Here is a 16,812-nt window from a genome sequence, read left to right on the forward strand (position 1 = left end):
ACTGAAGTTAGGAGGTGGATTTTTACTTGCCTGACTAATCTCTCATCGTGATCGTTAAGTCACAAAACAGAATTCTGTCACCAAAAGCTATTAAAATCCAGATAGTGGATTAGTTTTCTTTATTTTGAGATTCTCAAATTATCAAAGTTCATTGCCTGAAGGCAGCAGCAGATACTTAATCTTTCCAGCCTAGAATGTACAGTACTTTGAATCTAGATACACCCTTTTAATGTGTAAGAGACCCTCTTATTCTGGCACAGGCTTAAAATAGGTTTGCAGCAATTTTAGCATTTTCTCTTTTTTTGGCTACAAATACTTGATTTTCTTGTTCTGAATACTGTATTTAGATAGATGTACAAAAAGGATAAAGATGTGTAAGCACTACATAAGGTGGAGGAAAATTACAGAAAAATGCCTCATATATTATTCTTCTCAGGCCATCACCAAGGCCATAGCAAGTAAGATTTGTGTGGAATAGAAAATAAATAGAGAAATTAAAACCCTGCTAATGATTATCAAACTTAATGTGGAATTTTAAATGACTGTCAATGAAGTATGTTTACACTATGATTCACTTGGTAATGTCCCTGGTGAGTCAGAGCGTCTTTGCCAGCTTTTCTACGTTGATTTTGCAAAGTGGGTGAAAGGCAAATGTGATCCACAAAAAAATTGCAGATTATAGTATGTCTCCAGAGACAATGTTTTCTGTGCTTTTTTTGCTCTTTGTGCTCTTGGTTGGTTGGTTGGTTGTTCTGTTGTTGTTGTTTTGGTTTTTGACCATGGGAGGACTGGGGAGGGATGCTGCAGTGCCCACAAGAGGGCAAGGGGAGAGGTGGACAGGGAATGTGTAACCCAGCATTCACTTTCACAACCCCCTATCTGACTTGACACCATGCCCTAGGTGAATTTGAACCAGCTTGGGGGTTTCTCTTCAGGCTGTTAGTTGTGACATCTATTCTTTGTAATTTTGTCCAGGTCTGGCATTTTTTGCCCTTGCTCGTGCATTTAATAAAATCATAGCCGTTGGACACATGAGGAGAGATCTTCAATGTATTTGCACCTAAGTTGGCCAGTGCACTTAGAATACGTTTAGCTAAGTTACAGTTTGGCTAGTGGACTGGATTTAACACATACCTTTGAAACACAGGAGCATTAATGCATGACAGTACCCCTTTCTACCCAGTGACAACTGGGCACAGCAGCAGTGTTAAGACATGTTCGCCTAAGTCATACAAATGGAAGTTTATCTTGAGGCCCCTTCTTCCAGGGCTACAGGTACCATTTGGGATGGCTGCAGTGTCAGTAGATGGCATTAGGAAGATAAAATCCTTTTAGATGAAATCATTTTAAATTGTGTTAGACAAGTCGGACTGCTCTCCCTGCACTGAAATCCATCCAGCTAAGGCATAACCACATTACACTGCTTTCTAATATCACACATGGAGATCCTGTCTAGTTGAAGCTACTGGAGGGTAGCAAGAATGTGACCTGTGAATCTCATGAATGCATAAATCTGTTTCTTGTATCTTTTCTCTGAACATACAACAGCCTGCAGTTAGAGCAGTGCTGTGTTTTTGCCTTTGGCTGATTGTAAATAGGCTCTGCAATGTGGCATCTTGGGAGCAAATCAAAAGGAAACATTTCTGTACCCTTATTCTCTTCCCCTTTAGAAACTTCTTAGGACAGGCTTACTAGTACGTTAAAATATATTTCACTCTTTAATGAGTGTAGCGACCAACATTAGCAGTAACCTAATGCAGGCATACATAGAAGTGAGTGTACAGACTTGGAGAGCAATGCAGCTTGCTTATAAGTGATGTGAGGCTAGAGAGCAGCACAGCATATTAGGAACATGTTTAAAATTGGTACATGATTTGCTAATAACTGTGTAACAAAGTCCAGGCAGTCAAGTAGATTCTTTGCCTATGCCATTGGGGTCAAACTTTAAATATTTATCATTCTAGGATCTTTTTGGCTCCTCACTCCAAAGTCAGGGTTTATTTGCGTGTACACTTCCTGACTTAGAGAATTATTCTTCTCTTGAATTTGCATGTGGGAAATTAGAGCATACAATGTTGCTGTGGTGGAGCCTCCTGTGGCCTTTGAGGATAATGGCACTGCTAAATGGTACATGATTTGGACCAGATGATCTCCACTGGTCCTTTCCAGCCTCAGCCATTCTGTGGTTCTGTGATTTCTCGCTGAGGATAATATAACTTAAAAACAATTAGGCCCCAAAAATAATAATTAGGCCCCAAATTTATAAATGTACGCAAAACATTTTGATAAAATGTCAATACATTAGATCACACAAAAAAATAGCGGCAAAGTCTTCCCAGTAATCTTAATTTTTATGTAGGCAATATCTATCTAACCTACTCTTTGCTCCCCTTCTGAAAACCTAGACCTGAGCTATGACTGTAAGTGGTTGTAATTACTGTCAAAAGTATTGTGAAACACAGAGTGATGTATCTGTACACATTCTCTTCTCCAGTCTCAAATAACATGACTGAGAAAATATTTTGTTTCTCTAATGATGTTTCTCAAGGAACTATACTTTCAGCAAATGGTGATTGTTTGCTTTCCGGAGGCCTGCTATAGATAGTGGTTGTTTGAAATGACGAATGTATGATTTCCTGTTTTGAGTTCGTGGTCAAAAAGTAGTAATTGTGTGAGCTGCATTTTGTATTTTGCTAGTAACATTTGTCTTTTCTAATATATGGCTAAGATAAGAAATTCTATGATTTTTTTTACATGTAGTGAACTTTGCTTGCACACCTGCAGTTGCGATTTTAATGTTATCGCTATGATGCTGTTGTTATTACTATTACAGCTCAGCTACTATACAGCTAAGCTACTGTGATGAGCTGTTTCATGCTAATTTAATCCCTGTTGACCAGCCAGTGTGGGGACCTGGAAAAGAGTAATACCAACAGTTCTCACTCAGCCCATCAAAACTAGAGAAAATTTAAGCTCAGACTTTTAAGAGGTCAAAGATCAGCATGTATCTCCTTAAAGGATCTTGCTATAAAGAATTGTCATAAAAACCCCCACTTTATTACAGAATGACTCATACTAAATAACTGTGATGAGACATTTTGTGAGTGGAACAGATAAACTCATTCTGTCTGGGCAGACAGGAAGGGAGGGAAAAACATGAGGGAACTGTTTAAACAGTGAGTAACTCTGAACTTTTCTCACCTGGGAACCTCAGCAGTGCAACCACAGGTCACCATTTCTTCCTTTGCTGTCGTTTTTAGAGGATTGTCAGGAGCCAGAATGTGTCCCTGAGCTGGGTTGTATTTCTGGGATTTTTCTTAACTTTCCCACCATTGTCTTAGTCCTTCTACCTCCAAGTAGGGTGAGAATTATCTACTCATGGTTATTAGTGGTCTCAAATAACATAAACTGAGGTCCTGCAACTTCTGTAGTAGACACTCTCCCTGATGACCACTTACAGCCCTTGATTAGAAAGAATTCAGGTCCTTTATGAATGAGGAGTGAACCCATGCATCCTGCAACCTTATGACATGTACCAGCCCATGCTGCTGGTTCCCCCCAGATATGGACCAAGACAAGGTTATTAATTCCATAATCACAGCCAAGTGAAGTTTTCAATATTAAGTCTCATAGTTTATTAATGCAGTGATATCTTCCATGTTTGTATTTCTAAGTTTTTCCTGTTTGGACAACTGTTCTGGCTATTTGGACAGAAAACAAACATGTTGTGATAATAAAATGACTCAAAAATGTAGGTTTTTTGATGCAGTAGATAATCTGATTTTGTTCCACTATTTCAAACATTAAATAGCAGATAAACAGTAGAATACAAACAGCATTAACAGTTATTGTCTGTGGATTTTCATTTTAGCTTAACTCAGCAGGCCATTGATGTATTTGAGTGTGCCATAAGCTTAACACGTCTTAAGGTAAGGGAGGATAACAGACCTGAGTCACATTTCTTGCTTCCTTTCAGCTAAAGCACTGCTATTAGTAATGCTGCGACATTTGTTGAGCCAAACAGTGATCAAGTCATTAATATCTGCCCATAATATTCTAACACCTGTAAAGAATGCTATATAATCATTATGCATGGGCATATGGGTACTGTAGGGAAAAGGTGGTTTTTGTTTGTTTTTTAATTCACATGTCAAAGGCTACATCTTCTGTTGGGGGAGATGGCACAGATTAAGAGCCATTTTCACTGGGATCAAAAATCTTCTTTAATTGCTTCTGTGGTGATATTAATCTTTCTGTTAACAGGCATTCTTCATAACTGCTGTGAAGCCTACAATGTTGGGCTCCTAGAAGCAAAAATATTTTCTGGTCCATCAACAGAGCAGTTTGGATATGCAGTTCAACAGTTTGTAAATGATCAAGGCAAATGGTAAGCAGTTTGAATACCTTGTTATATGTCCAATTAAACAGTTAAAAAATATTGCACCTTGATTTTACTTCTTAATTTCAAATTTAAATTACTTCCAATTATTTCACTTTTATATTATCTTTTTACTAGTAAATACTGACTTTCATAGAATCATAGAATTAAAACAAAAAAAGTGAAAATATTTTAAAGACTCATTCATATGAATGTTCAAGTCTTTTTTTCCTTTACACAATGCATTCTGAAGTCTTTCTCTCTTAAGCTGTTATTTTCACCTCCAATACACTAGTTTCCTCAAACTCACAATTTCTTTTAGCATTTTAAGTCTGATCTCAGTCATTTGTTTAGCAATAGCATCTGTTACACAGTTCGTATATTTGCAACGTTTTTCCATTTTAACGTTGGTGAGGTTAAAACAAATCAATAGGGCTAAGAAGTTCTATTTATTAAAATTAACTGAACTTAAACTTGCATAATTTTGTTTCTGATATAACATTAAGTGCTTACTTCTCAAGGGACAATATATTTGGATGTATATCATAACGCAATCCCAGCAAAGGCCTTGTGTCTGCTGCATTTTCTCAGGCATAAAAGTTGATGTGAAATCCAGTGTTGCCACAACATTGGGCTTAACGAGTAATTAGTAAAATATTTTTTTCTAGTAACATTGGTTTCAAAAAGAACTTCAAGATATTAACCCAGAGTAAACCCATTTAGTGGAAAACACATTGTTCTTTTCCCTTCTGCAATCTCAGCAACCACAAAGCTTAAGGTGTCTTTCATGGAAAGGACTAATGAAAAGTCATGCAAGCTATACATATTATAATAAACTGAGACATTTTGGATGCATCATTCTCCCTAGATTGAAAGTCTTGGGAAAAAAAAAAATAAGCAACAAACTAGCATGTCTTTTTAATTGATGATGGACAGATAGTAAGTAGCTGAACTTTTTTCAGTAAAAAAGTATTTTATAAATACATAATAATGTATTTTATACTTAAAGTTTGGAAGAGCATTAACAAAACCACAGAGCTAGCTGAGACATTTTGTGCATAGCCCTGTACAGCTGCACTGTGCAGTTGCAATTTGTTTCGTATGGAAAAATGTAAGACTCGACAGATCCCACTGCTTCTCTAGAATTCCCTCATTTACCACCAGTGACCAGGAGGGAAGTAAGAAGCTGTATCCTCTGAACTGAAAGCTCAATGTTTCCTCTCCCTCCTTTAGGTAGGTACTTCTCCAGCTCCTTGCCTGATGCAGCAGTAGCTTCTTGCCATGTTTCTGCCTGCTTTAATTATGTGTTTAGTCGTCCCTAGTTCAGAGCATTTTAAAAAAATATTTATTTTTTAACTTCTGTGTAAAGCTGTTGAAAGAGAACAAGAATGTTTGCCTGAAGTGAATTGAATGCTTTGGTATTTTCTGGAGAAATTTTCATGCATTCTATCCTTGTAAATTTTTCCTGTAAGCTTACAACAGGAGCACTAGGTTCAGGACTCAAGCAACCTATTTTTGCTTTATATTTTCCTTTTTATTACTACTTCTGATATAATAATTCCTCCAAATCTCTTGGCTAACACTCTGGAGTTTGAGAAAGAAAGTAACTTTGGATTAACTTTCTCTTTCTTTTCTCCCAACTATATGAATATTATGAATCTGGGACTGTTTTCTGCAGATAGGCACTTCATCATTTGTTAATTCGTTGCACAATGTCTGACCGTAAACTCTGGAGAATTTTATTAGCACTTGTTCTGGTAACCATGACTTGTTAGAGACTCTTGGTGAAGAAAAGCTCTTTTCAGTCTTCCTCTCAAGAAATCACTAGACATGCCTAAAAAAAAATCACTCACAGTTTACTTTCTTGTTCTCTTCATTTGTAGGCTGTTTTCTTTTTCTTGGGGACAATAGCGCTTTTTCTTGTGTATGTTATTTAAACACTCAGACTGTTCATTAGAGTTGATTTCTCCTGTAAGTGATGCACAGGCTTGCAGTCCATATGCAGAGCACTCGTTGACATGGCTGAGCTAGGAAGGAAAAAGATAGAGGCTTTGCATAAGGATGGGATGCTGCTGTGTGTCAGAAGGGAGCGTTTATCACCACGTGCTTTTATAAGGAGTACTTCATTGTGCAGCAAGAGTGTAAAGCACTTGAAAACTCTGTTCAGTAACAGTGGAGTTGCTCACTAGTCCAACACAGCTGGGGTGGCAGCTCTCTCCAAGGGAAAGACTATCCAGAATGTGAGATCTGTGGGAAATTTCTTCACTTCCTAGACCTTGCTTCTGATAATAAAATCAGATAGAGCCATATCAAATATAGCTTTAAAACTCCTCTATTCTCTCAAAGAGCAGAAAGGAGAGATACAGAGGAAAATAAAATTAAAACAAACAAACAAAAACCAGCAGATTCTAGTTATGTTATTTACATGTATTTCTGGGAGGTACAACAAAGCAATAAGAACTACGGGAAATGATAAAATTTTTGCAGATTTGGGACTCTGCGTGCAGCAGTATGTTACCACTTTTGCCTGGAGATGCATTCAGAAAGAAGACAATCCAACCAGGAGTACAGGGCTATAGAGGGTGCTGGTTCACATTGGGAAGCTGTGACACAAACCAGCAAAGGGAATCCTTTTTGTATAGGGTCAGATGATCCAGGATAATTGGACACCGCTCTGCTGTGCGTTGATGGCATGTGAAGCTCATAAATAAGGACAAACTTGCAAGCCAAGCAAAGCTCAAGCTTTTCACAGTGTCTGGTGGGAATTTCCGGGCAGGAACTCTTTAATGAGGTCAAGGAAAATAGTGAACACCAAAGAAACTCAACAAATGTAAAAATATAGGCTCTAGTAATTACCCACAACAGAAACGTCATTCAGTTTATAATCTGGTTCTCCCTGTCATGTGATTATCTACATTTGAACCTTAAATTGAGGCCAAATTCTTGTTATTTTATTAACATATTGTGGGATAGATCCCACAATAGAGCTAAAATCTCAGTATGCTACTTGTTATTAAGTTGCAGCCATTCTTCTCAGTTGTATCTGCATGCTTAGGATGTGGAATTTTTCTATTTTGTTTTGCAATTTATGTTATGGATTTTGTCTTTTTTATAATATTTATGTTACATTTGATATCACATCAGTAATGACACCTTAATACATACTGTCATTAGTGGGTATCACATAATCATAGCACTACTGAACAGGTTTAAAAATTATTGAAAACTGCATATTACCAGTCAAAGTACAGCACCTTTCTCCTGAGGTGGTCTTTTGCCTCATTAGACCAATAAGACATTTTGTCAAAAAGACATATTTCTGAAGAAACTTTGGTTGAAATTGATGCATTTACAAAACCTTCTGGTTTTAATGAAGAGGACAGATTTTGGCCCTTTTTTTTTTTTTAAATAAATGTATTAGGTTCCTCGCCCAGCTTTTGCTTCCTCAGCTACGTGACATACAGTTAGCCTTTTCCCAGCTTGGAGAAGCAGCACTGTCTTCTGTCTTCAAGGACTTTTAAATTAGTTAGTCAAAACTCTTGCCACAACTCACTGTAGCTTTTGAGGTTTTGAGCCTCTTGTTCAAAGGACTGAAAATTTTAGGTGATGATAAGGGTTTTAGGGTGTGCAGAAAAGCAGCTATGAGAGTGAAGAGTTTTCTGTTCTTCATATATATTCATCATTTCCTGTAATTGTAGAGAAAAGAACCACATGATGAAGGTCCTTTCTACTTTTATATTCCTATTTCCTATTAGCCATCTTTGTTTAAATATATATATATATTAAAGAGCAAATGAATTAAAAAAGAAAAAGAAACAACACAACAACATCACAAAATATAAAACATGCTTTGACAACAGCTGAGAATTTAGCACTTCACCATGAGTTCTGATTTTGTTTTTTGCTACATCACACTTTGCCATTTATTCATTTTGTCATGGTGTAATTTCCCAGAAATAATTCCTGTTACACTTTGATCTGCCACTGCTGCAGCCTGTGTGGCATGGCATTGCTGCTGAACTTTACTTGACTTCATGTAGTTCACTTGCTTTGTATACAGTGTTGGAGACTGATTAAGAAGCTGACTAATAAAATCCATGGCAATATTACTCAGTGATCGCTATAGTATTATGTAAAGATGGTCTACAAGGATACATAATGAAGTTTTGCAGAAATAAATATTTAACTCATGCCTGAAAAAAGCCCTTAATTAATGTTCTATATACGATACAGTTTATTTTAAAACAAGTATTTTCAAGTATTTTAGTAATCATTTCTTGCATTCTTTCCTGAAACATTCTGTTTCATTCTGCTTCATCTACATCCTGTTTAATCACAGTAAAGAAATATTTTTGTCACTAGCAGGATACTAGCCAGATACTCTCTTGCTTAATTTCTGATGTTTTAGAAAGATACACATGTATTTTCCCAGAGCAGTATTCTGTAACTATGTACTATAATGGTTTATTTTACTTTTCAAAGGCAAGGAGGACTTAATGATTTATAATGTAGATTAAAGATTGTATTAAACTTAAGTAAGTCTCAAGATCCTAGAGAAATAATAATAAAGTTATTTCCTAGGACCTTTAAGACTGTCAAAAAACAAAAAAAACAGTAGAGGCCAAGGCCTGGCAGAAATTGATTAATAACTTTTTTCTCAGGCAAAGATTGATTAGTTAAGTCAAGTAAGGATATAGACTTAGTAACTATTCATTTTTGAAAATCACAGTGTTAGTTCTGTGTTAAATTCAGTGTATAGAGCACCATGGTTTTTTGGCTTATGGTTGTGCATCGTAAACTAAATAAGAGCCAAAATTAAATTTACTTTAGGCACAGTTGGCATAGATTTGGATTTGGGTTTAGAATTAGAGGAGCTTACTTGTTTAGCATGTTTTTTGTTTTTTCCACACAACTGCAGAATCACTATTGTTCCACAAGGTAATTGAGAAGTGTGTAGGTATTTTTAAAATATTCCTACACAAAGGAAATAGAGTCTGAAGTTATGCTCAGCTGAGCTGGTAAAACAGAATAACTGTTTCTGCTCTTAAGCTTGTGTTTAACTGATGTGAAATAAACTTTTTAAAAAACCAGATACCAGTATTTTCATTGACAAATCTGAAAACTACTCAAACTCTTTTTTTCTACATTTAAAATATGTATTCTTATCAAAGCCATTTTGCTAAAATGAACTGTAAAATTGGAGAGAGAAAATAGCATTCAAGGCAAGTCCTTTGAAACATAATTATTTCATAAAATGCTTTGTTTTGCAGTGCAAAGTATTTGTATTACCTACCTATATAATTTTAGGGGATGACAGATGAACCTTTAGCAATCTATTGGCAAATGGAAAAAAACAGATGGTTTCAAGTAAAACTCTATATTCTGTACTGGGCTCCCCTTGTTTGTTCTAAAAGTAATAATTACTACTAATAAATTATGCTCCGTGTCATATGGCTGCTGGGAAGTCCCTGCTTTCTAATCATCCGTTTAATTTTTTTTATATCCATCGAGATCATGTTTCACCTTACCCTCATTTCACTGCATGTTAAACAGTATAAAGAATTGTCCTTCTCCCCCAGAGCTCCACTGCCCTATACTGTCTGGTTTAGTTCTTTCTATTGGCTGAATCTGCTCGTTTTGTGAAGGCTTTCAGATTAAATGTGAAAAGCATTTTGAAGAACAGATACTGGAGAGCGAATGGTACAGTAGATGGAGGAATGAGTTGGAGAAAGTGAATCCTTCATGTTATAGGCATAAATTATCAAAGTCTTAACTTTCTTATTCAGGATTAAGTACTTCATGCAGCAGTCTGTTATCACCCGAGGTATTTTCTTTCTTACTCAGTGTTGTCAAGGTGTGGTAGCTTTCGATCTCAAACATACGAACCTTACTGTTGCTGAGCAGAACCAGCAGGAAAAGTTTCCTATCAATTAAAAGAATAACTTAAAAGGAAGCAGTTAACTGTTACGTGACAGGAGAATAACATTTTTTGTCTCTCAGTCCACAACCCATATATTTCTAAATTTGTATGGTCAATATATATTAATGTTTGTGCTGTATTTCTTCTGACACCATGACACAATCTCACAATAACAACAGTATACATGTTTGAGGTCTACTTCCCAGAGGCTTCTCTAGCAAAGCTGCCTGTTGTGAACCCAGTATTAACACGTAAATAAAGCTCAGCTTCTGAACAGTACTGAAGAAAGTTCTTGAAAGCCTTACATTCTTTATCTGGTAAAAGCCTCTTTATCTGCTGCCTTCAGTTTGCTTTGCATTAATGCTGTTGGGCTTTTCCTGTACCGTTAAAGACCTAATGACACTCCTGTTATTTTAGGTTATTGGTTGGTTCACCCTGGAGTGGCTATCCAGCTAACAGAACTGGAGATATCTATGCATGTCCTGTTGGTACCCCCAAAATCACATGTAACAAATTGAATTTAGAAGGTAAGTCGTAATAAATATGTATCCCCTGTGACTGTTCAGATTTTACTCATTTTTATACTAGGCCAATCTATCTAATAAAATAACAATTGGAAACTAGCAAGACCAATACCAAAAATAGGCGTCAGCAAGGTATGCACGAATGTTGCTTCAAAGGAATTTCATTTTCACTGACAAGGTCAGCATTCCTTGATCTTAGGACCCTTGAAGAATAAAAAAGATCTTCTTTCTCTGTTCTCTTTCTCACTTAGCTGTATTTGAGTTCTAAAATTAACTGTGGGTAAGCACTTACACATATTTTTACAGCTGCCCCTATGATATTGACATGAGTTTTGTTTTTTTTTCTTTCTGTCATTTATTGCACATATTCAGAAGGTGGATTTGATTTCTGACATCAGCTTATTGTACAACTCTACTATTATTGTTATTGTTGTTGTTATAATTATTATCCACTATATTTTCTGGAACTCTTTTTGTTCTGCCTTTATAAACTCTCTCATAGTCTTAGTCATTTGTAGCAGCCCTATTATTAATGTTAGTAGTAGTAACATTTGTAAGATATTTACTTAATACTTGAGGATCCTTGTTACATTATCATTTTGAATTGTACTTTGTCAATACATATATGAAGCCTTTTCTGCTTCTGTGTGTTTACAGACTAAGTATAAAATGGGATTCCCTTCTGAATACAGTGAAAAGACAGTATAACCGTATGTTTAGATGTGTTCTTCATGTTTATTTGTGGTGCAGAGCATTTCTGTCCTCTACTGTTCCTTTCGTTTTTTTGTCTGGTGTGATACTGGATCAGAGAAGCCTGGTGTCCTGAGGAGTAACAGCAGTTGCTCATCTACAGCTACTGAGCGAGCCAAACATAACTTAACTGGAAGGAAGTTTCTTCCTCTCTTTTTTCCTCCAAATTTCGTAAGGGCAGGTACTCTAAAGGCCCTGCTTAATTAGTGTCCATAATGAATGGTTAGCAAATTTTTAATGGAGATTGGATTTCATTTCTTTTGTCTCAAAATATTATACAGGTGTTTGGAAGAGGCATCTTAGATTCTGAGAAATCAAGCTTTAGAAAAGGAATTCTAATTTACTAAATTGCTTCTGTATCTATTATTTTTGCTATTATTTTTCCTCTTTTTATTTCAGCTTTAATAAATATTCCAAATGTGACTGAGATGAAGGAAGACATGAACCTTGGCTTGACTCTGATCCAGAACTCAAAAACAGGAGGATTTTTGGTGTGTATTGAGAACATATTCAACAGATACATAAATTCATGAGGACAGTGAAGAAGCTAGAATTCTCCACACTTCTTAATTAAGTCCAAACTAAATGTGTTTTATTATTCAGCATAGGTTAATATATATATTTTAAAATACTCCATCCCACCCACTATCACTGTCTAGGATCTGAAATCAGGAAACTTGAAATCGTCTCCTTCTGCATTTATCCAAATACCCTGTGGAAGAAAGCCACCAAACATACAATTAACAGTTCTGTAATTTAGGTCAGACAACATAGGCAGGAATATTTCCACCCTGGACATCTGTAAGGAAGTCTTTTCTATCTCTGGTTATGCTTTCAGAAGACAGTATGAGATCTCTCCTCTAAGCCCCTTGCCCTTGCACAGTGACAGTTCTTCTGAGATGTCAGGATTTCCATTCCCACGGATCTGCCTTTTGCTTTAGCAATATGATTTGTTTGGTTAGTGAGCTGGAGGAGGATGCATTTTCTGTGTGTATATCCTGCAAGCAACTCCTTGGAGCCTGTAAAACAGATTTAATAACTGAAAGGAAGTTAAAGCCAATTTAATATGCTATCTTACGCTTTTAACCATATGCCTGGAGTGTAGATGTTTATGATGTACACACTGCAAGTATATTTAGTAATCAAGTGAAACAATAAAATACAGAAAAAAAGAGCTTTGAAACATACTTTAATCTTGGTATCTTTCTGTTTCATGTTCATAGTAGTCATGAAATTTTTCAGTGGTTTATCGTCATTACCACATAGCCAGCTTCGCTGAAGTACTTAAAAATAGACCTAATTCCAGCAGTTTTCTTAGTGTTAGTAAGGTTAATCCTAAATTCAAAATATAGCAACAGTTTTCTTCTTGATTTCTGGCCTGAGAAGATATTTATTAAAAATGTTATTCTGTATCTCAAATAATACCTTTAACTACTATTAATACCACCCCACGCATAACCACTTTAATCAGTATCAGTGATTGGAGCAGTTAAAACATCTCATGCAGAAAAATTTGCATTTTCAAATAATACTTGAACTTCTTTCACTTAAAAAGAATATCCTGATCCATATGGTATTGAATGACTGCCTAAATTGCATGAAATAAGTAACAAAACAAACAACATCAGCAACAAAAGTTGAAGTCTAAGATGTGAACAATTTGCCATTTTGGTGAAGGGGGTCCTTTTTGACGGAAGGAGAAATGAGTATTGGAGGCAGGTGCTTATCTGTGACTCAGCCTCCATGAATTTGAAAAGCCCTGTGACTTGGACAGCAAGCAGAGACTGTCTTTGCTTGTAATTGCAAGTTGGTACCGGTGACTGAGATGCTGTCTGTGGCAGCTGGGCTCTGTGATGGGGCCTTGGAAGCTCAGGGCTTCCACATCCCAGCTCCCTGTGCTCCTTTCCGCTGGGGCTGCTTGTTTCTCAGACTCCAGCCTGTGGTGTCAGTATGTGCTCCTTCCGAGGAGATATCCGGGGGTTCCTTGGCTGGTGTACACCCAGCCTGGTGTGTATTTAACACAACATTCTCTTATATCCTTCACTTTGCTGGACAATCATTTATTTTGGCTAAAATGAGCTTTTTAAAACATACCTGTCTTAAATATGACCGACCAGATTGAAGCTGTATACCATGTGAATCTTTCCTGAATACTGTGTTATAGGTGTATTTAGTACTTCTCTGTCTCAACTACAAGTACTTCTTGTTGCGTACCTTCAGGCCATATTTGCCTTGCATGTTGGTCACCCTGTAATCAGCCAGTGCCTGATTCATCTGCTCCTTGGTCTCTTCTATCCAATGAGCTCCTGGTTTATGTCCATATTTCTTAAGATCAGACCTTAACGGCAAGTCTATGCCTCTTTCAAATATTCCACTTTTCAAGTTCATCAGTTCTTAATATCAGAACTGGCACTTTTCCCCTGTATTAATGATGTGTCTTACATCTCTGGCTGTAAACATGTATTTCTGACCATAATTATGCTAGATCATTAGAACATTTCCCTCTTTCTTTTGTCTAGAAAAAATTGCCATCTTGTCAATTTGTATTAGGACAGTTTGATGTCAACTGCTGCTGGTAAACCTGTGTGTCATTTAGGTCATTTTCCATTTACTTCTGCCTTTAATTTCTTTTTTATTTTTTTTCCAGTATTCTTGGCAAAAGGGTCATGAGGCTATCACTCTCTCTTCTCTTCCTAAATAGACATGGTGCATTTTCTGTTTTATTGACTCTTCTGACTTTGATTGACTTGATAGGTCAGCCAGAAAGTATTTGTATTGAAGCTATTATTTCTTTTGGAATTATTGAACACAAGTTAAGTGTTTTCTCCTTGAGTTTCTAACACGATTTTCTTTAACATAATAATAATTTAAAAATTCCCTCAAATATCCTGCTGACAAAATACTGTCTTGATATTTGACTTTTTATCTAGGTACTTTTGTAAAAATCCTTCCAATATTAGAGTTCTTGCTGTTACGCAACCAGCTGAAGACTTTTCTTTATACAGAGACCATTTTCCTTGAAGAACAAAGATTATTTTCCTAGAAGACAAGGGTCAAATGCATCTTTTTAGCTATGGTCAGCAGCTAAATAGGATTGTGTATATTATGCATCCTCACTGGAATTGACAAAGAAGTTTAACTTGCAAATATTTTGGCAAAGTGCATTTCCCTTGAGAACAAGTCTTCCGGAATTAATGTGTGCACTGATCGCAAGGCTTTTCAGTCCTGTCACACTGTTCATGGTACTAGAATATACTGCAATAAAAGCACATCTCTGCATGTTTGGAGCTACACAGATGCTTGTGGATATGATGCCACCTCCTGGTTTAGTGGAAGTATTTCTCCGCAATGTGCAAATACCAAACCTAGTTTTAAACCGTTTGTAAAGCAGGTAGATTAAAGCAACACAGATTCCTTGCACACTAAGTCATACTCCTAGAAGTTATAGCTGTGCATAGCCTGTAGGAAGATGTTTGCAGAAGGAGGCATTAGGATGACCACAAATAGAATCCTTTTTATGAAAAAGTATATGAAGTATCTGACGCTGTATGTAAAAGTATCTGACACTGCCATGGTGATAGCAAGGGACTTGGCCTGATAATCCAACAGGGCTCATTTTACCCTATATTCCTGTCGTCCTGCTTATTTTGTTTATGTATGTGGATACAGTCAGACAAATACGTGTTGTTCTTATAGTTTCTTTTTGTTGTTATTTTTAAAGACTTGTGGTCCCTTGTGGGCACAGCAGTGTGGAAGGCAATACTATGCTACAGGAGTGTGTTCTGAAATCAGTCCAAGTTTCCAGATCCTAAGAAGCTTTTCTCCTGCTGTTCAAAGTAAGGCAACATATGCAAAACAGATTCAATTTATTTATATCTATATATCTATATAGATATATAGATATACAGATATATATATATATATATATATATCAAAATCAAGATACATTGTGTTGGGGACAATTTAATTTGGGATTTTAAAAAATGTATACATGGAAAAAGAAGAGCCCTGTGACTCACCCATAAGGATTGATGGATTCTGATCTAATGCTGATAAGAATCTGGACTCACTCCTCTGAATTCGGACGCATTGAACCAGAGCAATGAAAATTGATATAGACTCAAAGTCTGTATATGGCTTTATTGAATCTTCATTTTGGCAAAGCTTTCTTGGTCCTTCAAACCTTCTGCGTGGCTTGTGTGAGATCTAAATATGCTCCTCTGGATTTAGCCAAAGACTTTTAAGTATATTGAGAGTGAAAGTCTCAATAAGTGCATTTAATGTCCACTTTTTATTTATTTTTATTTTTTAGAGTGTTCTTCTGTCATAGATATTGTGGTGGTTTGTGATGAGTCAAACAGTATTTATCCCTGGGATGCTGTGCGGGCATTTTTGAAGAAATTTGTACAAGGCTTAGATATAGGCCTTAACAAAACCCAGGTAAGTCAAAGACAGCTTTGGGGAGGGAACGATGGATTTTATTAGCAAAGTCCGACAATTTTAAAGGAAACTAAATTCAGTTTAGCATAATTACAGTAACTCCCCCAAGGCCATAGATTATGCAGTTGTCCTTTGTGTTTCAGTATTGGGAGGTTTTTTTCAATCTCACAGCTAATCTGTTCCAAAAGGGACTAGTAATTTGATTTAAAATGTAGACCAACCTAAATAGAAGTCTAGGTTATATCTAATATCTGACTCTAAAGTGTCAGATCACTTTCATACATTAGATGTCAGACTCATTAAAATGCAGTCTGTGGGAATGTGGTAAAAGTAGAACAGTTTCTTTTATGGAGTTTTTCATATCAATTTTACTTTTCAACTTCTATATCTTTAAAATAGAGTTTTTCCTGCTTGGTTACTGTCTGATCTTTGAGTTCTTTTTTCCTTTTAATTTGATGATGGTAAGGAAAATTTTGTTTCCTGTTTTTAAACATTTTCTGTCTTTGCAGTTGTCCATTTTCCATAAACAGTTCTGGGAACAAAGACTGAGGCACTGGAAATCTCTCTCCCAAAGGCTGCCTTCTTCATTGGGCGACTTTGGAAGCGAGGTGCTTAAAAGCTAGCCTTCCTGCTCAGCGTCATGAGTCCTTTCTGAACCTTACCTTTAGCATCTTCCCCCTTTTTTTTTTTCATCATGCTACATATACATTTTAGCATATTTAAATAGCATTCACCTGTTTTAAAAATAAATAGGGTTAGCAGTACTGTCAAGTAACTAACCTTTAGGACTTTCTTAGAAG

General features: G+C 36.3%; 1 protein-coding gene across 2 annotated transcripts in view; it reads left to right on the forward strand.

Annotated features, from left to right (window-relative positions):
- ITGA2 (integrin subunit alpha 2) overlaps positions 1 to 16,812 on the forward strand; it is a 66,465-nt gene that overhangs the window by 14,320 nt on the left and 35,333 nt on the right. For both annotated transcript variants that reach the window (XR_007709212.1, XM_035570112.2), the window contains exons 2-6: positions 4,264 to 4,387; positions 10,716 to 10,825; positions 11,972 to 12,063; positions 15,294 to 15,408; positions 15,885 to 16,012. Coding sequence is in view for 1 of the 2 variants with exons in the window: in XM_035570112.2 (XP_035426005.1) it covers positions 4,264 to 4,387; positions 10,716 to 10,825; positions 11,972 to 12,063; positions 15,294 to 15,408; positions 15,885 to 16,012 (569 nt within the window). In the remaining variant the exon portion in view is untranslated. The remainder of the gene's footprint in view (positions 1 to 4,263; positions 4,388 to 10,715; positions 10,826 to 11,971; positions 12,064 to 15,293; positions 15,409 to 15,884; positions 16,013 to 16,812) is intronic.

This window comes from Cygnus atratus, chromosome Z, assembly GCF_013377495.2.
Source record: "Cygnus atratus isolate AKBS03 ecotype Queensland, Australia chromosome Z, CAtr_DNAZoo_HiC_assembly, whole genome shotgun sequence".
Classification (NCBI taxonomy): Eukaryota; Metazoa; Chordata; class Aves; order Anseriformes; family Anatidae; genus Cygnus; species Cygnus atratus.